This window comes from Microcaecilia unicolor, chromosome 11 (genome assembly GCF_901765095.1).
Source record: "Microcaecilia unicolor chromosome 11, aMicUni1.1, whole genome shotgun sequence".
Lineage (NCBI taxonomy): Eukaryota > Metazoa > Chordata > Amphibia > Gymnophiona > Siphonopidae > Microcaecilia > Microcaecilia unicolor.
This window is the reverse complement of record NC_044041.1, coordinates 15,887,501-15,912,798: the sequence shown is the minus strand read 5'-3', so window position 1 is coordinate 15,912,798 and position 25,298 is coordinate 15,887,501. Positions and strand designations below refer to the sequence as shown.

The following is a 25,298-nucleotide window of genomic DNA, read 5'->3' as shown; positions in this document are numbered from 1 at the left end:
TTCGTTCTATCTTGATTATACGAAAGAATTTACATTTATGATTTGATTGAGGTATTAAAAATTTTTGTATTTAAGTAAGTCAAGATATAGGAAGTGACACGGATCGGCTACAGTTTACTTTTGGCGGGAATAGCCATTTTAAATAATGCGGATATGACGTAAACAGTGACGTTTGCAGTAGTGGATTCATCCCTATAAAAGAAAATACATACGTCATTTAATTTGATTGCCGGTGAACGCCAGTAGCTTTGAAACTCTGCTCCATAAGATATAGCTACACTTTTCACAACAGAATTCTTCATTACGGTAAGGCACCAAATTATATTCAGAGTATATATCGTAGCAGCTATTTGTATTTTTATTCTAGAGATCCTACTTTCTTTACAATTTTAAAAAAAACACACATTACGCAGTCAAACATAAGAAAAATCTTTAATAATCTTTATCATTCAAATTCATTGTTCCGCTAATAGACCCGTAATACCTATATCCAGTTGCAAGATGATATAAATGATATTTATAAGACTTTTTTCTGTAGATAGATTATTTGATCTTTATGACTCTCGTTATATATGCTACAGGAATACCGTGTTCCGTTATTATTACAAACAGCATACTGTTGCTCTGCTATAAGACAATACATACGATCTTTACAAGACTTTTATCTGCAAACACACCACTCCGTCTCCCAGACTTTTGATATATATATCATAGAAATCTTTTTTCCCTGCCATTATTACAAATATATGCATTTCCTAATAAACAGAAATATGTTTAAAACAATACATGATTTACAAAAAGAAATAAATAGAACTATAGTAAGAATTAGAATATTTATTTTTACAGTTAACATATTCTCTCCTCTTTTACCATATAGATTGTTATTAAACTACGCACACAGCCTTTTTAAAGGTAGAGTGTTATTGAATGACATTTTATTGAATTCCTTACAAGAATTTACATTGCCAGAGAACATACACATGGTGTAACAGGTAAAAAATAAAAAAATTTTCTTTCTCTAAATATGTATTGCATATTAAGATTATATATAACATTGTTCACTTTCAATAATTTAATTTCATAATGATTATTAATTTGGATCATATTATATATATATATAAATTGAAGTCTGAACACCTGCAGAAATTCTGTCTTTTACAATAGATATAATTAGTTCATACTACAACATGAGATTTATCGATAGATAAAATGAAAATTAAGTTCTGGAAATATATATATTCATTTGTTCTACAGTTCTTAATAAGTATGTAATTAATTCATGAATCTTCTTTGTTATAGCGACTATTTACTGTAATATATTTGTTTCCTTGTTGTTTGTTTTTTGTTTCTATTGTATATTAATCTATAGTATAAGAGACAAAAATTGAGATGTTTCAAATTAAATTGAATTTGTTTTATTTAGACTCCTGATGCAGGCCGGTTTGGCCGAAACACAGCTGTGTCGAGTCATATCACCTTAATAAATTATATTATTTTAATTAATTTTTTATTTTTTGCATCATTCTTGTGTCGTCTTTTTCTGATTTTTAATTTTGTTTACACACACATTTTGTGTTTCATTTTTTATTTTTTTATTTTTAAGTGTATATTTTTGGATTTTTTTCTTTGTCACATTTTTTATGTTTTTTCCTGTTTTCATCTTCCTTTCCATTTTTTCACTTTATTGTTATTTAGTGTCATCTTCGCTGTTTTTGTTTATTGTTGTTTTTGCGAAGACAGGTTTCTTCTGTATTTGGTACAGCTATACGATTGGGACATGTAACAAAATTTAATGTGCAGTGGGAACAATATCGAGTCTGGTGATCACAAAATGGGATAGACTTAGATGCACCTAAACTGATTATACCAAGACTATGACTGCTATAACACAGTCCTCACATTATGATATTCCACTGGTAACAAGGGGGGAGGGGGGTTTGTGGGAAGGGACAGGGGGGAGGGGAGGATTGGGGATACACCGCTATCTGTTTTTGAAGTTTAAACATTCTGTATGTGATACAAGACTGTTATGAAGATGTTGCCAATATGTAATTGTTCAAAAACCTTAATAAATAAATATAATAAAATAAAAAAATAAAAAAGAAATTGGTCGGTAAGATTCAACATTATCCAAAGGCTTCCCTGGCTTGGGTATTAAGGTTATGAGCGCTGAGTTAGCATGCCTCGGAAATTCTTTTTTCCCCACCACCTCCTGATAATATTCCAGCAGGGATGCTAGGGCCTCCCCTGACAGAATTTTATAGTACTCCCCTGAAAATCCATCTGGGCCCGGGGCAGACCAAAGCTTTAACTTTTTAATCACACCCTGCAATTCTAACATTGTTATCGGTTTGTTCAGGTTCTCCAATTGCTCCCCTGTTAGTCTTGGGAGCCCAATCTGGGTCAAGTATTCCTGCATTTTTTGTGCTGATGGAGACACTCTGGATTTATATAATGTTTTAAAATACTCTGTGAAGGCCTGCCCGATCTTTCGACTATCTGTTATTATGTTCCCTTTTGCATCCCTCAATGCAGTCACTGTCCTTGGGGCTCCCGAATTTCTAATCAGCCTACCTAACATTCTTCCTGCCCGGTTACCAAACCTCTGCAACTTATATTTGTAAAACAGGGCGGACTTCATCTCCTTTTCATGTAATAAGCTATTTAACGCTGCCTGGGTAGCCTTTAGATTCTCTAAGTTAACCGGTGTGGGATGGTGAAGATGTAATCTTTTGGCTTTTTGCAACTGGCGCTCCAAATTCAGGATGCCTGCCGCTTTCTTCCTATTTTTCATACTACAGTAGGCTATAATGGCACCCCGCAGGACCGCCTTCGAGGCCATCCAGAACAACTCAGGTTGATGAACTGCATGCCAGTGATTGTCATCTATATAGTGTTCCCAACTTTGCTGTACGTGTGCCCGTAATTGTAAATCTTGATGGAGGCCCACTGGGTATCTCCACCCCCTACCTCCCCCAGCTGCCACAGAGTTAACAAGGTCTAACCACACCATAGCATGATCTGCTACTTCCTCTGGGCCTATAGATACCGCAGCTATTAGGTGGAATAAGGAGCGAGCACACAGAATATAGTCAATCCTGGCAAATGTGCCATGGGCCCTCGACCTGTGCGTGTAATCTTTCTCTCCAGGATGGAGTATCCTCCACGTGTCTACCAGGTCGAGGGTCCTATTAAATGTCTGAAATTCTTTGGCCCGCACACCTCTGTACTGAGAATCTTTTGTACTAGAGCAATCCTGCCTCGGGTCCAAGACTGCATTAAAATCTCCCACTACAATCAAATCCCCACTATTCCTCTGTAGGCATTTCCCAGCTAAGTTGGTAAGGAAGGCCGGATTATGATTGTTAGGTCCATAAAGGACCAATAGCAAAATGACTCTACCAGATAACCATATTTTTAGCAATATGTGGTCCCCCTGGGCCCCTTTATCTATTACAGTTGCTTTGTATGGGAGCCCCTTTCGAAACAGCACCGCCACCCCTCCTTTACGACTCTGGGATGACGCCGCAAATACCTCCCCCACCCAATATTTTTGCAGCTTAGAGTGTTCTAAATCTGTGAGGCGTGTTTCCTGCAAACATGCAATATCAGCTCTGTGTCTCTTAAGTGCTGAAAGGATCTTGGATCTTTTGATTGGGGAGCTGATACCACCTACATTCCAAGACACAATTCTAGTGGTCATCCCTGGAACCTTCCGCTCCCATTGACCCTACACTCCTGGGATGCTGCAGGGCCCTCCAGCCCCAAATCCACCCTCTGCAGATACAACTCCAGCAGATTACTTTTTAATCCTGCGTGATACTGCCCCCTGCACTGTCGATACATCCCCCTAGTCCCATAGCAAACAGATATTCCCTTAGAAACCTTAAGCCCTTTACCCCAATCCCCCTCATTCCCCCCCCCCCTCAAAACTAACCCATTTGCCATATTCCCAACCAAAACCGGGAATCAGCAATGGAGCACCTAACGTGTCAAGAGCCCTCCACTCCTGCCTGCTGAAAACATTATTATAGCTATTACTGCTACAGAAAGAAAATGAAAACATTTTGAAACCTACTCTCTCATAGAGTTTATCATTGTTCTCAGTCTCCTTCCAGGATACCTTGATCCTGGAGCTTGATTTTTGCATCTTCCAGTGATTTAAATACTTTCCATTGTCCATGCACCAGCACTTTCAGTGCCGCTGGGTATTGTAGAACAAAACGAATTTGTTTCTGGACCAATGCAGTACATAATGGATGAAATTTACGTCGCCGCTCCTGAACACCTGATGAGTAGTCTTGAAATATCAGAATTTGGCGGCCTTCATGTTTCAAATCTCCTCTGCGGATCTTAAACCCCTGCAGCACTTCCAATTTATGCCTGTAGTTGAGGAGCCGCGCCACCACCACTCTAGGTCTTTCTTGATTTTCCCTGTTACGGCCCACGCGGTGCGCTCGCTCGATTACCAGGGGCCCAAAGCCATCCGACAAGGCCAGCTCCTTTGATAACCACTCCGTGAGCCAGTCAACCAAATTTTTTTCAGGTACTTTTTCTGAAAGGCCCACGATGCGCACGTTATTCCTGCGGGAGCGATTTTCAAGGTCTTCTAATTTGTCCATGTGCTCCTGGAGCTGTTTTTTAATCTCCCGCAGGTCCGTGCTATAGCCCTGGGAATCATCTTCCCCGGGCAGATACCCTGGTCTCCAAATCCTCCGTTCGGGTCCCCAAACCTTCCAGCTTCGTTTGATAAGAGTCCAGCTTTTGATCCAGAGCGTCCCACTTGGGTTGCCAAGCGTTTGCCACCGCAAGCGTTAACTGCTCGAGCTGCGCCGCTGTGAATATTTGGTTCGCCGAGAGCGGATCGTCCGCCATCTTGGATTCTGTTGTTGGCGTTTTACTCTTTTCCTTTTCTTTCTTCCCAGTACAAAAAACGCCATTCCAGCAGGGGATTGTTTAAAGTATTTGTCCATATGCTATATAGAGCTCAGGTTTCCTTTTTCTGCTTGCGATTTGCAGTATTTTGACGATTTATAGAGTGAGGGCTCAGGAGCTGAGGCAAAGCACGTCTGCTCAGCTCATCACGTCACGTGCTCTCTCGGGTCCCTCTTTAATACAATTTATTTTGGTGAACTCTTCTTCATTCCTTGGATCACCTCTGCTGTTTGTGTCTCTCCCTGTGTCCCGTCCAAGTTCCACGGCCCCCTTTCCTCCCCTCCGATTTCAATGGCTTCCTCCCTCCCTCTGTCACTGTCCTTCACTCTGTCCTCCCTCCGAGTTCCAGTCCCCCCTCCCTCCCCCCATCCCCCAACGTGCACGTCGCCCCCCCTCCAAAATCGTCAACCCCCCCTCTCCCCCTCTCTTACCGGGGTCCTGGTGGCAGCATTGAAGAGCGAGCAGGTTCAGCGAGTCTGCTGCCTTCCCTTCTGTTCGCTCTGAGCTGTGACTCTGGTCCCGCCCTCATTTCCTGTTCCCGCAAGGGCGGGACCAGAGTCACAGCTCAGAGCGAAGAGAAGGGAAGGCAGCAGACTCGCTGAGCCTGCTCGCTCTTCAGTGCTTCCAGGCCAGTGACGTCAGTGTTATCTACTGAATGAAGCAGACCACCTCCGGCGGAAGCCATGGTCCCAGGCAGTTTCAGAATGTTGGAGGTGAGAATTATTATATAGGAAGCTTAAAATAGGTGCCATAACCAACGCCCAGAGTGAATGCGCCATTATAGGATTATCCTCCACATGCTCAACTACCCCACTGCTAATGATTTAACATCAGTATTCTGGACAGACCCTCCGCTGCAACCACTATAGAGGGTAATTTTATAGGAACTGAATGCAAACATAATCCACTGCACAGCATTCAGATAACGTAAATACCAGAACCAGGGAACTTGATTACAAAAATATGGAGAAAAGACCACAGTACAGCCCTGGATATAAAACTTCGCCAACAAGGGTCATATCTAGTTTCCACAGGGGTACACATCACAGGCCATAAAAACTCCATACTGGGTGCTAAATTTATCATTTCCATACCAATAATTGGAGTTCAAAATTTAAGGACTTTTCTATAAATATACAAAGACTAGTAAAAAAGGCCCGTTTCTGACACAAATGAAACGTGCGCTAGCAAGGTTTTCCTTGGAGAGTGTATGTGAGAGTGACTGTGTGTGAGAGAGATAGAGTGAGTCTGGGTGCGAGTGTGTCGGTGAGAGAGAGAGTGTGTGTGTGAGAATGAGTGTGTTCAAGTGCGTATGTGAGACACAGTGTGAGACAGAGAGAGTGTGTTTCACACAGATACAGTGTGTGCGAGAGAGAATGTATGAGACACAGACTCTCTGTGAGACTGAGTGTATGAGACCAAGAGTGTGTGTGAGTGACTGTGTGACACGGAGAGTGAATGTGATACACAGTGCGAGACAGTGTGTGAGAGTGAGAGAAAGAGTGTGTGTGACAGAGATGCCCCCCTCCCTTCCTCTGTCTGGTGTCAGCCCCCCCCCCCCCCTCTCTCTCTGGTGTCTGAGCGTTACTGTGCAGGACGCTGAGCTTCAAGGAACTGACCAATCCTATTTAATAGAATGCACCTCCAACATTCTGAAGCCGAGAAACCTCGTGTGGTTGGTCACTTCTGCTTGTGACGAACCCGGAAGTACGTGATGTCAATTCAGGAGATGGCTACAGAGAGCAGGAATGCCTCAGCCATGCAGTCAGCTTCAGAATGTTGGAGGTGCGTTTTATTATATAGAATAAAGAAAGTACTTAGCTTTTTCCCTTTGGGAAAGACTGACATGTTTGGTCAGGCCAATGCTATCTGAGATACGAGGTCTCATTTATTTAGATTTTGAGATTTGTTATAGCCCCCCCCCCCCCCCCTTTAGTCTGGATTAGCCATCTTGTTAGCAAACTGCATTTTTTCATGCTTTTTTCAGGACTATGCAGTCCCATTAATGGGCAGGATTGTGCAATACACATTGCAAACAACCCATTCTGAAAGCAGCATCTTCCCTGGGGAGGACATTAAACCTCTAAGGCAACTATCTTACAGATCTCTACGGGAGACATCTTCTGAACTTCTCTCCTTGAAACTGGCTGTTCCCTGGTCAAGTGAGCATTTCGCTGTTTGGGCACACCATGCCTCTCAAGTATATAGGCCTAAAAGGCCAAATCCCTTGAGCCAATGAATTATTGGGCGTCCGATTTCCAAACCCATCAACTAATTCCAAATATCACAATAAATCCCTCTGTGTATCCAAGTGGTGATGAATGAGAAAGTTCTATACAGACTCTCTTCCTAAAGTCAGATGTTCCCACACTAAGGGAGGCATCGCTGCTCACCGGGTGCATATTGATCAGCCAGCCAGTCTTCTCTCCGGGTTCCTTCATCCGCTCAAAACCAAACACCGCATCCATTTTGTCTGTCCACTGACTGCGCTCCAAGCGCTTGGCAGCAGAAGTTGAGGATCCATCGTCCCTAGAAAGCACAGAGGGTTTGAAACATTATTATTATTTATTAGGATTTATTTACCACCTTCACCCTATGCAGTGTATGTACGCCAAGAATAAGTTGAACATAATTACAGCAATAAAAATAGTCAAATAATAATACACAGTATGGCATAGTATGATACTTAAATTGTCAACATAATATGCAATGAAACTTTCAAACAGACATCATAAGATGCAAACAAAGGTGAAACACAGACAGATAAAATAACAGCAACAGGAGCTAGAAAATAAGGGAAATAATTTAAGAAAGTTGCATGCGAGTCAGAAAGGAGCATTCCCTTCAACAAAGGTTGAACTTTAATGTGCCACTGGCAAAACCATAGCTCTGAGATCAGCTTTGACATATTTGTCAATGTTAATTCCATTTTCCATTTATTACTTGGCATGCCCACTCCTCTCCATGGTATAAGTGAAAGACAGGCAAACTCCTATCCAATTTCAACCATATGTGGTTTTCACATATTGTGTTATTGTTTTAATGTTGCTTGTTTTTATTGATTTTCATTATGTATGTAAATTGTTCTCCGCTTAGATTATCTACATAATGCTGACTACAAATAAATGCTGTTTCTATTTAAATAAATGTTAGCAATTAAGAAAAGTGTCAAAAAACCAAAGTAGCACAGTCCTTCCCTTTCCTTATGAAACTCCACCTAGGGCTCGGCCAACATTTCAAACTAATTGAGGTGCCAAATACAATAAAGGAACTTAATATTTGGAGTGCTCAGATCCCCACTGGCACCTACAGAGCTGGCTCCTATGCATCTTCTATTTATTTGGTACACTTGTATCCCACGTTTTCCCAGCTTGTGCGGGCTCAATGTGGCTAACAAAGTTACAAGAGAATTACATAATACAGCAGGATATAAGTTATTTAAAAATTAACAAATACAGTAATTATACAATGTAATTTTACAGTCTGAAAAGACAATTATGCACAAAACTAAAGAATGTACTTATTGACAGTAATGGATCTATAACCTAAAAACGATCTACAAACTAATGAACTTCCGCAAACTGCTGAAGACCCATCTCTTTAACAAGGCATACCACAAAGATCAACCAATGCGAACACACACAATTCTTCCACATATATTCAAAACTGTCTTATAATGTCTGCTTGTTATGCTATTATCTTGCTTTTTCATGATCATATTGCCCAAGATTCCTCTGTAATACTAAATGTCTATTTTCTAATGTCTTCTATTTTTCAAGATGTATTGTAAGCCACATTGAGCCTGCAAAAAGGTGGGAAAATGTGGGATAGAAATGCAATACATAAATAAATATGATTTAATTCATCACTACTTTCATGCTGAATATATGTGGAAGAATTGTGTGTGTTCACATTGGTTGATCTTTGTGGTATGCCTTGTTAAAGAGATGGGTCTTCAGCAGTTTGCAGAAGTTCATTAGTTCGTAGATCGTTTTTAGGTTATAGATCCATTACTGTCAATAAGTACATTCTTTAGTTTTGTGCATAATTGTCTTTTCAGACTGTAAAATTACATTGTATAATTACTGTATTTATTAATTTTTAAATAACTGTTATATCCTGGTCTGGAAGACCATGAGAAGAAAGGGGCTCATAGGACCCGGCTCTGTGGGTGCTTGAGCACCCCCAATATTGAGAACATTCCTTGTCTGTGTCCAGGGAGGGGTTATTTCCACTGGGTTTGAAAAGTTGGCTCCTATGATAAGGGTAAGCCACAGTTTCCCCCATTCTGGGTTGCTGTCACCAGACCAGCTCAGCAGGCACCGAAGTCTTCCGAGGCCTGCGGACACTTCCTCACAGCCAAGGGTACTACTCACTGCTGATTCGCGCCCTCCCCGCGGGTGTCTGGCCGCAGCCGCCCGCTGTTCTGCAGCACCATTCCCCACGTCTTTCCGTATCCGGCTCCGGTGCCCTCGCGCCCTCTCGTGCACTTCACCCCTGGAGTCCTGGACTCTCTCGGCACTAAAAAGAAATTTCGCGCGCGCAGGGAGTCAGTTCCCGCGACAACAACCTCTACGCGGCCTCCCAAACAAAACTTTACCCCGCCCAGTCAGCGACGCGCCAGCATTTACCACGCCCACAACTACGAGCTCTCGAGGAAATAATTAAGAGTGATGTGGTGTTAGTCCACTTTTAATTTAAAAGCACCAAACACAATACAAATAATATTTAAAAATAATAAACAGGAAAAAAACCCGAAACCTTTTCTATTGGACTAAACACATTTTTGATTAGCTTTCCAAGGTAACCCTTATTCCTCAAATCAGAAATAAGCAAGTGTTGATAAATAATAGAAGTGAAACATCATTTCACTTATATATACTGTTATTTATCAACGCTTATTTCTGACCTGAAGAAGGGTTCCCGTCGAAAAGCTAATCAAAACATTATTTAGTCCAATAAAAAAAAAAAAAGGATCATCTTATTTTCTTTTTGAGGAAATAATAGAACGGATCCTTGTGCCAAGCACCCGCCCCGCCCCCACTACACGCCTCCAGGCTGTCCAATGAAATGATGGGGATAATAAGCGGCTCTGTACGCCAGAGGTGTCACAATTTGCTCCTCCCCCATCTGAAAGGGGACCGCCCACGTTGCTGATAGGGATCGGAAATAAGACCTTGAGGAGCTTTTCGGCGTGAAAAGCTATTAATGTCTGTAGAGAAATAGATGCTAACGATTGCAAATTTTAAAAAAATAGTATACACTGTCTCTTTGTATCAGGTGTTCAGCGCTGTGTGCGTCTGGTAGCGCTATACAAATGCTAATAATAATAATAATAATATAAGGTGCAGTGGTTCCCAAACCTGTTCTTGGAGACGCTCCAGCCAGTCAGGTTTTCAGGATATCCACAACAACAATGACTGTCATGAGAGAGATTTGCATGCACTGCCTTCATCGCATGCAAATCTATCGCAATATTCATTTCCTAAAAACCTGACTGGGGTGGCTCCAGGATCAGGTTTGGGAACCATTCATATAACAATTCTTGATTAGCTTTTGGGAGTTAACTTCTAGCTCTGCTTTTCCTTGTCGGTCCCTCTGAGGATGAGAAGTTTGGCGTGAATCCCTTAGCAGGTGTCGCCATGGTAACAGGCTTTGAGTTCTGCACCCAGGAAGGAGGCGGAGCAACCTGGGAGGGGGAGGGGTGTCGGAGGTCCCTCCTTCCAGCTGTTCTTCCTCCGTCCAGGTCGCGATCTCCATCCGCTTGACTTGTCCACCACCACGGGCCCCTCGGTTCATCCCGGGGTGGAGATCAGAGCGCCTGTTACACAACTGGTCCTTCCCCCCCCCCTTCCAGCGCTGGTAGCCGAGCAAGTGGACCATGCAGGTGGTGTCCAAACCGGTGCAGAAGAGGCCTGCCAGCCTCCCCGCACAGCTCCTCCGCCAGTACCTACTGCTGCTCAAAGTCTACCCGATCTTGACCAAATCTGTTACCAGGTAAGGGATGGACCGCATGAACCCTACTTCCGCAATCTCAATGCCCCAGAGAAGCCAGGCGTGGGGGCAGGGGGGTGCCCAGGGAAGGGATATTTGCATTGGGTTTGGCACCCTCATTGTTGAAATGTTGGCACCTCCAATAATGAACAAGCTCCTTCAGGTGTGTCCATGGAGGGAGGCGATTTGTATTGTGTTTGGTGCTTCCACTCATTCGGAAATGTTGGACCTTATGTGCTATTTACCACGTCTTTTGCTAACCTGTTTTCCCTATTTTATATGTTATAATTATTGTAGGCACCTTCAGCTTAGGAACAGACTCTGGGGGTGCTTGAGCACCCCCAATATTGAGAAAATTCCTTGTATGTGTCCAGGGAGGGGTTATTTCCACTGGGCTTAGCACCTCCAATAATTTTAAAAAGTTGGCTCCTATGACCTTCAGTACATCTGGTTTACAGTAAGGAATGGCTTCCTGACCAGGTTCAGATTGTTCTCTCATTAACATAATGTAGTAGATGACTGCAGATAAAGATCTGCATGGTCCATCCAGTCTGCCCAACAATATAAACTCTTAGCTTAGTTGTCACACCTTCTGCAGCCTCAATATTTTCTCTGTACTTTGTATCCCCTCCCCCATGCACTCCATCTTCCTGTATAATTTACCTGCCCTGTCAACTCGCTTGATGAAGTAGGCTGTTGCCTTGAAAAGTACATGCCTCAATAAATTGATTAGTCTATAAGATGTCAGCAAAGCCTTTTCATATTTGTTTTCTGCATTATGCATCCTTTTTTTCTGTCTTTACAATAAGTTTTTTATTTTAAGCAGATATTTTTCAGCTGCCTTGCTGACATTTTACAAAAAGTCTTTCTCAAGACTATCAGTGTCATCACTCAACTCCCTTCTGGAGTGCTACTTATTCACGCATATAACAATGCCTGTGGCCGAAACAGATCTGTGTCCAGTCCACAATAAACCTTTGTGAACAATAGTCTTGTTGGCCTGGTCTCTTGAGTCATCAGGCCACTTCCCACTTTCCTTCCACTTATGCATCCTGAAATCATAGTCTGTACCTCTACTGAACTTCTGTACAGATACTTTTAAGTCACTGCAAATCGCTGCCCCTTCCCCTTGGAAACCCACAGCCATTTCTCCCACTGAAATGACACATTCATCACCACCTCAGAATGCCCTGTCTCTATAAAGGGGAATATGAAATTTTTATCAACTCGCATTGGCCCCTCCAAATCTTTAATTATGTGTTTTATCTAGTATAATGTAATGGTAACACTGCATTTAATGGACTTCTATCAAACATTTCTGTTGATAGTATCAGTTATTTTCTCTTGTCTTAACCTTCTGAAAGGTTCCCAAACCATAAAACAGCAGTGCTAGTAAATACTACTACTACTTAACGTTTCTAGAGCGCTACTAGGGTTACGCAGCGCTGTACAATTTAACAAAGAGAGACAGTCCCTGCTCAAAGAGCTTACAATCTAATAGACAAGTGAACGGTCGGTCAAAGATATAGTTGAAAACTATTAAAATCAGAATCATTAACTATTAGGGCCCTTGTTTGTGCTTCATTCCTGAGAAGATATTTGTGGGGGGGGAAGGGGTTTAAAAAGCTTCCCTTAGTTTTCCACTCATAAGAATTTAAGTAAACTGTGGGGCCTGCCATACTGATTCTTGCAATAGATTGGCAAGAAAACTTTTCTCACTAAGCAGAACTCCTGTGTATCATTTACCATATGATACACAGGACTGCTGAGGCTGCAGTCCAAAGAGCAAAGTCTAAAATCAGGTGATATACAGCCAGCTTCTGCCTGATGATGTTTAATCTGAAGCACAGGAATGGTTGGGGAGGACAGACAAGCTCACAGGGGGGCAGTTTAAAAACTGCTTTCTGATCTAGATAAGAACCTCTACATGGCGACAGTTCCAGGATGATGTCACCTGCTGTGGGACTCCTTTTGCCTGCTGCAGTGGAGAAAGATGGGAATCATCGTCCTAGTACCTTCTGCATTTCAGTCCATGCCAGTAGACCCCATTTTATTTGTGCTTTATGAAAAGTCAGAGTGTGTTTTTGGTACAGATATGCCATTGCAAATAGGATTTGTGCAGAAACCTGAACCTCTCACTTCCCACTCAGATCAAGTAGATGAAAACCTGGCACTGGCACAGGTAAGGCTAAATGACTGTAAGTCTGAAGATGAGAGAGAAATAATTGCGGCAGAAGAAAGTGGACAACAGCCAAGATATTCACAGGCAACACAGAAAAACGTGATAAAACAGACAAATGCAGTTGCTGCAGGACAGATTGGAAATGGTTACACATCCTGTTGCTGGCTGTGACATGCGGATGTCTACTACTACTACTACTATTTAGCATTTCTATAGCGCTACAAGGCATACGCAGCGCTGCACAAACATAGAAGAAAGACAGTCCCTGCTCAAAGAGCTTACAATCTAATAGACAAAAAATAAATAAAGTAAGCAAATCAAATCAATTAATGTGTACAGGAAAGAGGAGAGGAGGGTAGGTGGAGGCGAGTGGTTACAAGTGGTTACGAGTCAAAAGCAATGTTAAAGAGGTGGGCTTTCAGTCTAGATATAAAGGTGGCCAAGGATGGGGCAAGACGTAGGGGCTCAGGAAGTTTATTCCAGGCGTAGTCTGGAGTTGGCAGTAGTGGAGAAGGGAACAGATAAGAAGGATTTATCCATGGAGTGGAGTGCACGGGAAGGGGTGTAGGGAAGGACGAGTGTGGAGAGATACTGGGGAGCAGCAGAGTGAGTACATTTATAGGTTAGTAGAAGAAGTTTGAACAGGATGCGAAAACGGATAGGGAGCCAGTGAAGCGACTTGAGGAGAGGGGTAGTAGGAGTAAAGTGACCCTGGCAGATGTCAGAAGTTCTATATCCAGAAAGGCATATTAAGGTTCCATGTCTCATTTTTATTTAGCATTTACTTATATTCCACTGTACCTGAAAAAAATGGGGGATCATGACCAGACAGAATTGTAAAGAATGAAGAATGTGATTACCTAGGACATTCCCATTAGCTCCAATAAAATGTTTGACGCAAGGACACTATAAAAACACAAGAATAGCATTGATAATAGAAGTGTCAGTACCAAGCGATTATTCTGTTTAGCGTACAGAGAAGATCTTCAAGAAATACAATTGGAGACCAAGACAGTGTGACAGAACCGTATTGAGTACCACAGCGTGATTAAAAATAACGTCCAAATATACTTTGGTATGTTGCCTCTACATATTATACACTGAGGCATATTTTCAAAGCACTTAGCCTTCCAAAGTTCCACAGAAACCTATGGAACTTTGGAAGGCTAAGTGCTTTGAAAATATGCCTCACTATGAACTCTGGAAGGAAGCTGGTTTTGGCAGAGTGCAAATATTAAGTTGAGCAGTAACAATAACCTTGATAGATTAAGATCATAGCCAATATATATTACAAGTGAGGTTCAGTCCTGTTATATGGCATATGCAAAACTAACAACCACAAATATGAATCCTCCACTGCTCACAGTTATGTTAAATGTACCTATAAGTACAAACCATTAATTAAGGAAAAAATATAGGAGGAAAGACCTCAGTGGTCGCATATACCCAAACATCCTAATAATTCTTGAGGGAATATGGTAAGTCTTAGAATAGCCCCACCATCATTGGTCAAGAAAACCTCCTACCTCCAAATTTATTGTCTGTAATAGCCAAACTTATAACTCTATAAAGTCAAGGTAATAAGTAGCAAAACTTTCACAGCTTGAGGCTTAATGAAATGGCCACTTATAGGCTCTATGGAGCCACCCGTTTCGCCTTTTTAGGCTTCCTCAGGAGCTTAGCCATCAATATACACTAATGCCTCACTGCTGCCGCGCTAAAATATAAAAGATAGTAAACAAAGTGAATTAATAATCATGGTGTCTACATAATGGGTTACTTTACTTATGGTGCTCCATAAGTAACCCATATGTAGACACTACACTGTAATAGGATGGCCTTCCAGGTACTGTTTTAAGACACATGCACTCTTTACAAACTATGGCAGTGCATAGAGTTACAAGGATCTGTGATGTGTCATATTTAGTAGGTCACCCTGGCTCCCCACTATCTGAGTGCAGGTACAGCTCTGGGTTATGCTGGTCTTTATCTGCTGTCATTTACTATGTTAAGCTTTTGACTGAAATCATAGAGGCCTTCATTTTTTACAGATACTTTGTGATGGTCTGTTTTCAGCAAGAGAATTGTGCTCAAGCCAGGCTGTCTATTAGAAGTAGCCATGGCTTTTTCAGTAGTAGTTCCACCATTATGGAATATCCTTCTTCTGGGTATGTTAGGAGGTGCATTTATTAGCCTTCAGGGAAACGTTCTAGGCCTTTCTGTGCCCACGGCTGGTATGACTGACTACAAGGTTGATGTTATCATCAAGGTTGTCCTTGTTTGTTATTTTAATGTTTTGATAATGTTTTCAGTGTTGTTTGACTTGACTTAACATAATCAACAAATCAGTAAATGATTATGTGGTGAAATGGGGTTTTCAAACCTGTGAATTGTAATATTTTCATGCAGTGTATTGCACTTGTTTGGCCAGCAGGTGGTGTTTGTTCTGTGTTTGAAAGCTGTTGTCTTTTTAGTATAACCCTGTAGAAAGGCAACCTGCTGTGCCATTGGACAGATACTTTCAAAGTTGGTGCTCTGGGCTCTGATTGGCCCTGGAGTTCAAAATCCAGGCAGGAGGTACTGGATTTTCCCTAGTTACAGATATGGAGTGCAGAAGGTGCACATCTCTGCTCTGAGGCCCTGTTCAAGAACTGTGAGCAGTTATTTTTCTGAAACTACCCAGGTAGTGACAAAGCGTTTAGATAGTTTTAATATTGATCCTTATTCAGTTACCTGTTATTGCTTGTTGTTTTTCCATCTGCTTTATATTGTTCACGGTTCTATTTCTGTGATAATAAACCCATTAGTTTATTAGCTCTGATGTCTTGGACTAAGAATCCTGGAGGTTTATATTTTGGGTCTGAGTGCTTTCTAGGAACTGTGGGACCCCTGAGAGTGTGACCCCAGTGTCCTAGAACTCACCGGGGAATAACTTGAGAGTGAGAGACTCGCCCAGAGGCAAGCAGGACCCAGTCGGTGGGAGGAGGGTGCTAGTGTAGAGCACAGGTGCAGGCAGGCCTGAGCAGTACTGAGGACAGACTCTCCAGGTGACTGCAGGGTTAACCCCAGGTGGGTGCTAGGCGTTTCGTGACACATTAAAACAATATTGTTGCTTTGTACTTTATCTGTTGTAATTCTTCACTACTTTGATCACTTGTGTTGGAGATGTGGTGTATAAGCTTTGTAAACAAACAAAAGATTAAAAATAAGTTAGTCTCCCCCTCTTGTAAAAAAAAAAAATAATAATTAGAGTAGCCTTAAGAATTTAATGGCAGTGCAAATTTCTGGGGGAATGGGAAGGGAAACAACAAAGGGTACTACTAATCATTTCTATTACGCTACTAGATGTACACATATGCAGGTACTTTCTCTGTCCGTAGAGGGCTCATAGTCTAAGTCTTTGTACATGGGGCAATGGAGGGTTAAGTGACTTGCCTGAGGTCACAAGGAGCTGCAGTGGGAATCAAACCCAGGTTGCCAGGATCAAAGTCCGCTGCACTAACCATTAGGCCACTCCTCCAAGGTATTGGTGAATGGAGTCCAAGGAGCACAGGGGTTGTTGGTCCTTGGTCTAATTTGTTTCAACATTTCTGTAAGTAATATTGCAGAAGCGCTGTTGGAAAAACTTTTCCTTTTTGCAGATGATACCAAAATCAGCAATGGGGTAGTATCTCAGAAGGTATGGATAATACAAGAGAGGGAGATCTAGCAAAGGTTGAAAAATGATCTAGAATTTGGTTTTAATTCTAAAAACATGCTGGGCCATGTATTTGGGCTGCAAAAACTTAAGCAAGCAGTACAATATCGGGGTAAAGTACTTCTGTGCACAAAAGAAGAGCAGGACCTGGCACAGTCGTATCTGTCTTACAGCCTGACTCTTGAGAGGGTGAGATTCGAGAAGAGAGGATCTGGTTGGGTAACACAACTGTTAGCATATATCGGAGTGTGGAGGATATTTGAGGTGTGGTACCGTGACTATCGCGTTAGTCCACTGCAGTTTTCACTGTTAGATATTTTAGATTTCTCTAGGATGGGCTGAACAAGGATTTGGCCCTGAGCTCTCTACAAGCGCAGAGAGCTGGTGTAGGGTTATCCCTTCGTAGCTCACCCAGACAATGGATGAATGTGAAGGGTATGAAGCATCTGAGAACCCCCTCTCCTTGACAACCAGTGGTGTCTCTATGGGATCTAAACCTTGGCGTTGGTGAAGTTGACCTTTGAGCATCTGCAGGAGGCATCCCTAAGGATGTCACTCAATGTTCCTCATAGTGATCTGTTCAGCAATCTAAGTTACAGGCCCTCTCTTGTCAAAAGCCATTCCTAGTAATGTCAGAGGATAGAGTGATGATTCATCCAGTCCCCTCCTTTTGGCTGGTGGAATATTTCATTGCATCTCACACTATTGTACCCATCTGTAGGGAGAGCCACTCCATCTTCTGTACTAATGTCATGTCCCATACCTCAATGCAAGCGGCGTCCTCGGGCTGCGCAGGGCTTCGTCGACACACACACTTAACCGGCAGGCTCCTTGATTGCTTTGCTTCCATGCACCTGGCTCTGCTCTCTCTCTCTCTTCCTGGCTTCCAGGCTCCTTGATTGCTTTGCTTCCACCCACCTGGGTCTGCTCTTCCTCTGCCTGGCTTCCCTTGCTTCTCTCCTATTGGTCTTCCGGTTCCTCCTTCCCCTGCTCTTGTCCTATGGCTGTGCCCCTTCTCCCTGCTGATGTCAGATGCCAGCACTTTATCAGCTGAGCTCTCCCTAGACTCCTGGCTTCTACTTTGGTAGGTGTTACTTGCTCAGTAGTGTGCTTCTCCTCTACTTTGTTCTTCGTTACTGACTCTGCCTGTACCTGGATTACTCTTGTGTCTGCTGCCTGCCTACCAACTCTGCCTGTACCTGGATTACTCTCGTGTCTGCTGCCTGCCTATCAACTCTGCCTGTACCTGGATTACTCGTGTCTGCTGCCTGCCTACTGACCTTGCCTGTACCTGGATTACTCTCGTGTCTGCTGCCTGCCTACTGACTCTGCCTGTACCTGGATTACTCTCTTGACCTGCTGCCTGCTTACTGACTCTGCCTGTACCTGGATCACTCTCTTGCCTGCTGCCTGTCTGGCCATCACATTCATCACCCCGCTTCCTGCTCCATCTCGTAAGCCCTGCAGGCTGCCCGCACCTAGGGGCTCAAGCTCTGGGGAACGGCGGTCAGCTCAGGTGAAACCCGGTGTTGTCTGGCCGCCAAGCAGAACCTGGTCCGAGTACTGGGCTCGGCAGTGCTCTACTTGTTACAAGAACTCACAGGTCTGACAACTAATGACCTTTTGGGTACAGATTAGACAACCATCCAGTCCTGTCATCGATAGGGTTAATCTCTGCAGAGCTTTCTATGTTGGTAAGCTGGCCCTTGTGTAATGATTTCCCCTGAAACTGGATGTATTGGAATGTGCTCTCATTCTACTCTCCTTGTTTTATAAGTTGTGTTGTGAACCCCATATTTAGTGGTTTTGCTGTCACATGTTTGTTTCTAATTTCCTTTCTTGTTCCTAGTGGAATCCTTTCAGCGTTTGGAAACCTGCTGGCCCAGGCCGTTGAGAGAAGACGCAAAAATAAAGATTCGTCCAAGGGCATTGATGTGAATGCACCATTGCGATATGCCATCTATGGGTAAGTGCAAGGCATGAAGTTATCAAAGAAAGCAAAGTTGCTACTTGTGATAGGTGTGTTCTCCAAGGACAGCAGGATATAAGTCCTCGCTATTGGGTGGATGTCATCTGATAGAACCCAGTGCTGGTGCTGTGTGTAATAAGCTCTAGACTTTGCAGAGCTTTCCTGCTGCCCTCAGAGATCTGGGTTTAACCAAGAGTAGCCTACGGGAGATGCAGTCCCTTAATAGTAGGGCCGGCTCTAGGATTTAACTGCACAACTCCTGAATCACTTATATAACAAAAAACATTCCAGAGAAACTATGTCACAAGTGGAGTTAAGTACTTGAAAGACGTCTGAAGCCTGCACTTCAGACCTGTATCCCCAGTAAATGATACAATCATATTGTAATGGTTTTCTTATCGCACACACTGGTGTTTAATTACATTAAAAATGACTTTCCTTAACAGTTCTTATGAAGTATAACAATGTGTATTAAGGAAAAGAGCTAATATACCAAGATATAATGGCAGTAGAAGTCAATGTAGGGTAGATACAAACTTACAGTGGAACCTCGGGAATAAGGTGCATTGATGTGTTACGTCTTTCAAAGCAAACCTAAACTATTAGTCCTAATCCAGTTACAGAGGATATGCTTGGTATGGCTGTTTAAAGGCATGGCCACCAGCTGACACTGGAGACTACAAAATGTCATATGTTGGGTAGAGGTGCTTCTTCGTGAGAGGTAGCAATCGTGCAATAAAGAGATACTATCTAGAAAACCTAGTTGTTACAGTGAAACACGTAAAAGTTCACATGGGGTGGGGGAGAAGCATTTTAATAACCATTAATTTGGAAATAAATTCCTGTTGGGAGAGAGCTGCCCCAGAAGTTTGGTTACCTTTCCGTGCAGCTCATCAAGGCATGTAGGGCCCTAGTGAGCTATGTGCGGGCAGTGTGGCTGCGGCTCCACAGGGTGAAAGGGAGACGGGGACTCCCAAAATCTGTCCATTGTTTTCCCTATTTGGCTGTGAAGCAGTGGGCGGGATAGGAGCCCTGGGGGCATGTCGTATGGGGCGCATTTCCAGCTCCGGACGATCCTGAAGGCATGAGCGTACAGCAGCTTCAGGAAGTAGTACATCCAACGGCTAGGGCTTAACCCTTGCACTTGAGCTGAGAAGTGACAAACCCAAGGCATGGGGAGGATTATTTCCACCCAAAGTAGAACTGTGGACTCAGCTGACCCACAGGTGCTGGGCCCTAACAGTAGGTTGAATATGACACTTGTGGGGGCTTACTTTACTTTTCAAACCTGAAGAGAGACCCTGTCTCCTTTAATTCTTTGGGTCAGGTTGATAAACGAGTTCTGACTCAAGTAACGACTGGTTATGGTTTCATGGGAGGTTGAAGATGGACCTGGGTAATTGAGGGGTGTAGTCCTGCCTCTGTCTATTTGACTATTTTTTTTATTGTTAGGAAGGGGACTGGATGCTAAGGAGTAAAGCTGGGACCTTCCTGGTTTGTTTCTTAGGTTGTTTTCACAGGGCCACTAGCCATTTCTTTACCTCTATATGGAACACCTGGTCCCTCCACCGCCTCCTTTGCTGTATTGCAGAAGCTTCTGTTGGACCGTCTGGTCTTTGCTCCGGCCTTCCTCCTCCTCTTCTTTTGCGTCATGAACTTTCTTGAGGTAGGCCACAGGTCTTGATGTCCTCATCTTGCATATCAAACATGTGCTGTTCCACTGTATCTTTCTCAGGCTGTTACACCTCTCTCATAACCCAGGGACTTTTTTGGAGCCCAGTTTGGCCCTTCCGGTCATTTCTGTAACTCCCGCACCATAGAATCTCCCAGCCGTAGAGCAATAAAAATGTTCAGCTTTTCAAATAACCACATTCAATTTTCATTTGACTTCTTAAAACCTGATTCAGTGCTAATGTGATTTTATATAGAAAATACAGGTGCCTGTATTTCTTAGGTCTTATATATATATATATATATTTTACAAATGTATATAAACCGCTCAGGTGTATGTGGTAATGAGCAGTGTATTAAATGCTCAATGAACTTGGGAAACTTGGCCACAACGAGAGCAATGCTAGAACAGTTGCCCACATTACAACAGTACACAGAATACTTTCATAGGTAAAATGCACTTCCACACCTTAAACGACAGGGCATATGTAAGCAGCATACCACAGATTCTGTAGAGGGTCGCTCCAAATTTGGGTGTAGATCACAGCTGCACTCGTAATCCTAGTCAATTAGGCGCTATCAATTATTGGAGCTAATTGGCAGTAATTAGGAGTTTTGCATACGTATGCCCTATTGTATAATATACGCGCCTAAATTTCATAGTGCACAATTGAAAAGGGGGCATGGCCATAGAGGGGCATGGGTGATTTAGAGGTGTTCCCAGCAGGGGCAGACTGGCAGTGCTCTGGGCCCCGGGCAGTAAAGGTCATTGGGTCCTCCCCCCCCCCCCCCCCCCCCCCCATCTGCAGTGCCTTCCCGCACACTAGCGCACCCTCCCCGGTTCTACTTTTGAAGGTCCCTGGTGGCCTTGCCTGCTGCCGCTGCTCGGCCTGGCGTTGCTGTGTTTTCAAAATGGCTGCCGAGTGGAGGAGTAGCCTAGTGGTTAGTGCAGTGGACTTTGATCCTGGGGAACTGAGTTTGATTCCCACTGGAGCTCCTTGGGACTGTGGGCAAGTCACTTAACCCTCCATTGCCCCTGGTACAAAATAAGTACCTGAATATATGTAAACCGCTTTGAATGTAGTTGCAAAAACCTCAGAAAGGCGGTATATCAAGTCCCATTTCTCTTCCCTTCTTGCGGTAGTCTTTCGGGTCTCGTCAGTCTTGCGAGACTGCCACAGGAAAGTCTCAGCAGCCATTTTGAAAATGCGGCAGCACCAGGCAGAGTAGCAGCAGTGAGCAGGAAAGAGTGGGGTTCTTTCCTGCCCCTGAAGAGACCAGGGCCCTTCAAGGTAGGACCGGGGAGGGCCCACTGAGGCTCAGGGGGGCTGTAGCTTGTAGGGGACAGAGCACTGCCCAGTTACCCATATGGTCAGTCCTGCCCCTGGTTCTCAGAAATTAGGCATGATGCTATAGAATACTTAGATTTGTGCACCTACCATTAGTTGGGTACCAGCCTTTACACCAGCTTTTGGCAGGCATAAATGCTCATGGCCAGAGTAAGGCGCGGAAAGTGCGCCAAGCTGCTATTCTGTAAAGGCACACTGCATTGAGTGCCCTTTACAGAATTCTATCTTAGACTGGATCATCCCGGCACCTAACTTTGGGCGTCATTCACTGAATCTGGCCCATACCGCCGGATTCTATATAAGGTGTCTTAAACATAGGTACGTCAGAATAATGGCATAGCCCTACTCTATAGACCATATGTACAGTAAGGCGGGGTTTATAGAATAGCGCATAGTCTGCAGGAATACGTGTACATTTAAGCCACTGACAGCCTGGTGTAAATGCCTGCGCTGTTGCAATATGCTTAACTTTTATCTGGCTAAAGCACTGGTATCTACCCAGTAAGGATATGACGTCAAAATGGTACCATTTACTCTAATTTTACTGATGCTAATGAGGCCTGGTACCCAGTGGCGTAGCTACATGGGGCCACGGGGGCCTGGGCCCCTGTAGATTTGGCCCTGGACCCCTCTGCTGACGAACCTCTCGGCCCCCCCCCCCCTCGTCCCGCCGCCGTGGGCTACCTTTGCTGGCAGGGGACCCCAACCCCCGCCAGCCGAGGTCCTTTTCTTCCGGCGCAAGGCTTTGTTCTGTTTCTGTGAGTCTGACGTCCTGCACATACGTGCAGGACGTCACACTCACAGAAACAGAACGAAGCCTTGCAGATCAGCCAGTGGCCGCAGAACGAAGCCTTGTGCCGGAAGAAAAAGACCTCAGCCGGTGGGGATTGGGGTCCTCCGCCAACAAAGATAGGCGGCGGCAGCAGGGGAGGGTTTGGCGGGGGGGGGGGTGTCAAAGTTGGTGGCGGGTCAGCAATGGCGGGGGGAGGTCGGCGGTGCCGGGGGGGAGGGGGCTAAAATGTGCCCCCTCACCTCGGGCTCTCGACCCCCCCCCCTCCCGCCGCCACCCCTCCCCCCCCCCCCCGCCACCCGCCGTGGGCTACCTTTGCTGGCAGGGGACCCCAACCCCCGCCAGCCGAGGTCCTTTTCTTCCGGCGCAAGGCTTTGTTCTGTTTCTGTGAGTCGTCACACTCACAGAAACAGAACGAAGCCTTGCAGATCAGCCAGTGGCCGCAGAATGAAGCCTTGTGCTGGAAGACCTCAGCTGGTGGGGATTGGGGTCCCCTGCCAGCAAAGATAGGCGGCAGCGGCAGGGGAGGGTTGGTGGGGGGGGGGGTCAAAGTTGGTGGCGGGTCAGCAATGGCGGGGGGGGGGGGAGGTCGGCGGTGCCAGGGGGTGGGGGGGGGGGCTAAATGTGCCCCTCACCTCGGGTTCTGGAACCCCCCTCCCACCGAAGTCTGGCTACGCCCTGCTGGTACCATGCCTTAATTCACATTTTGTAAACCTGTGGGTGCTTATTTGCCACAAGAAATCGGCCTGTATGAAATATATACACTTTCTTTACAGATGTTTTGGGTTTGCTTGCTTTCTTTTTACTCTGTAAAGCCAATAAATGTGTTACTTATTCTGATAACCTGTGGAGGGTCACTAACTGGATTGTAAGAAGGAGAACCAGGTTTACAAAAAAGTAACATTCATTTGAAAGAAAGTAGTGGAATAGAAGGGATCCCTTTTTTCTGGTTCATGCCCATTTACAGATTCAGCATTCATTGGGTCCCTTCCTCAGGTGACGTCATATCAGAAAAAGTTTCAGCTCTGCAGAATTGTGTTAATCATATTTAACATATTTTAAACTAGAACATAGGAATTCCAGCTATTAAAGGGCAACATCTGTGCTCCATGGCGTTCACCATTACGGTATTTTGTAAGCCACATTGAGCCTGCTAATATGTGGGAAAATGTTACAAATCTAATATAATAATTTGCTCCTCCAACATTCCAATGTGTCTCACTGGGATCGTAACCACCTGCTGACATCACTCCTCCAACGTTCTACTCCAACGTTCCAATGTGTGTCACTGGGATTGTAACCACCTGCTGACATCACTCCTCCAACATTCTACTCCAACGTTCCAATGTGTGTCACTGGGATTGTAACCACCTGCTGACGTCACTCCTCCAACGTTCTCCGTCCCCCCCTCCCTCCCAGTTCCATGGGACCCTGGAACTGGGAGGGAGGGACAGAGGGACAGGGGGACCCTGGAAATGGGAGGGAGGGAGGGAGGCCTGGAACTCAGAGGGAGATGGAGGGGGCAGGGGAGAGATGCTGCACATGGATGGATGGAGGGAGCAGGGCACAGAGGATGTTGCCTGCATATGGATGAATGCAGGGGAGAGAGCATAATGCAGGGGAGGGAGGGGACCCTGAAACTCGGAGGGAGGCAGGGAGGAGACGACCCTGGAACTCGGAGGCAGAGAGGGAGGGGGACGACCCTGAACTCAGAGGGAGGGGGGGATGACCCTGGAACTCAGAGGGCAGGACCCTGGAACTGGGAGGGAGGGGGGGCCCTGGCACACACTCTCATGCTCACACACACACTCTCTCTCACAGACACACACTCGCACATTCACTCTCTCTCTCTCTTTCTCACACAGTCACTCTCACACACACTCTCTGAAACATACACACTCCGAGGAAAACCTTGCTAGCACCCGTTTCATTTGTGTCAGAAACGGGCCTTTTTTACTAGTAAATAAATAATAAGGTCATGGGCACCTTTGCGTGAGTTCAGTGCAGAATATTGAACTTGCCTGAGACCAGTTTTGGCGACCTAAGATGAATTTTACATTTGCTGCTGTTATGTGACTCACGGAAGGGAAACCAAAGAGTTCTGACAGCAGTAAACCATCATTTTACCCCTTGCTGCTAACTTTTCCAGGGGAAGGACTTAACTGCCTTGTCTGAAAGGATGAAGACTGGTTACTGGAGAGCTCTGAAAATGAACTGGAACTGTGGACCCCCATCCAGTTATTAATGTCACTTATGTACCTGTACAGGTAAGGAACTGACCTCAGATATCAAGAAATGCTATACTGGGTCAGACGGAAGTCCATCAAGCTCAGCATCCTAATCCCTAAAGGTGGCCAGTTCAGGATCCCCAAAAAGAGATTCAGTCCTGTTTGCTCATACCCAGAAATAAGCAGTGGCTTTGCCGGGTCTTCCTGGCTAATAATCGTTTATGGACTTTCCTCTAGGTCAGGAATTTGTCTAAATACTCTTTTTAAATCCAGCTGTGCTAACCAGTTCCTGGCAGGACGTTCTCTTAATTAGATAATTAGGGGATAATTATGAAATACCAGAGTCTTGTATATTAAATGTTGCTAAAAGGAGTCCAGAAAAATGTGTAAATTACAATGCACCTTTTATTTTATCAAGAATTCCTTACAATTCACATAAAAAGATCTTCATTCAGACCACACTCACACAACAAACACCACATT

General features: G+C 44.3%; 2 protein-coding genes across 2 annotated transcripts in view; one reads left to right on the top strand and one right to left on the bottom strand.

The window, feature by feature from the left end:
* Window positions 1-9,467, bottom strand: part of POLE (DNA polymerase epsilon, catalytic subunit) — a 141,659-nt gene extending 132,192 nt beyond the window's left edge. The window contains exons 1-2 of the mRNA XM_030218300.1: window positions 9,312-9,467; window positions 7,329-7,464 (exon numbers count right to left, since the gene is read on the bottom strand). Coding sequence (XP_030074160.1) covers window positions 7,329-7,464; window positions 9,312-9,373 — 198 coding nt within the window. The 5' untranslated portion in view covers window positions 9,374-9,467. The remainder of the gene's footprint in view (window positions 1-7,328; window positions 7,465-9,311) is intronic.
* A 1,165-nt stretch (window positions 9,468-10,632) lies between these two features.
* PES1 (pescadillo ribosomal biogenesis factor 1) overlaps window positions 10,633-25,298 on the top strand; it is an 89,714-nt gene continuing 75,048 nt past the window's right edge. Inside the window, 6 exon segments of the mRNA XM_030220341.1 lie at window positions 10,633-10,932; window positions 18,658-18,774; window positions 20,285-20,343; window positions 20,346-20,443; window positions 24,737-24,810; window positions 24,812-24,854. Coding sequence (XP_030076201.1) covers window positions 10,817-10,932; window positions 18,658-18,774; window positions 20,285-20,343; window positions 20,346-20,443; window positions 24,737-24,810; window positions 24,812-24,854 — 507 coding nt within the window. The 5' untranslated portion in view covers window positions 10,633-10,816.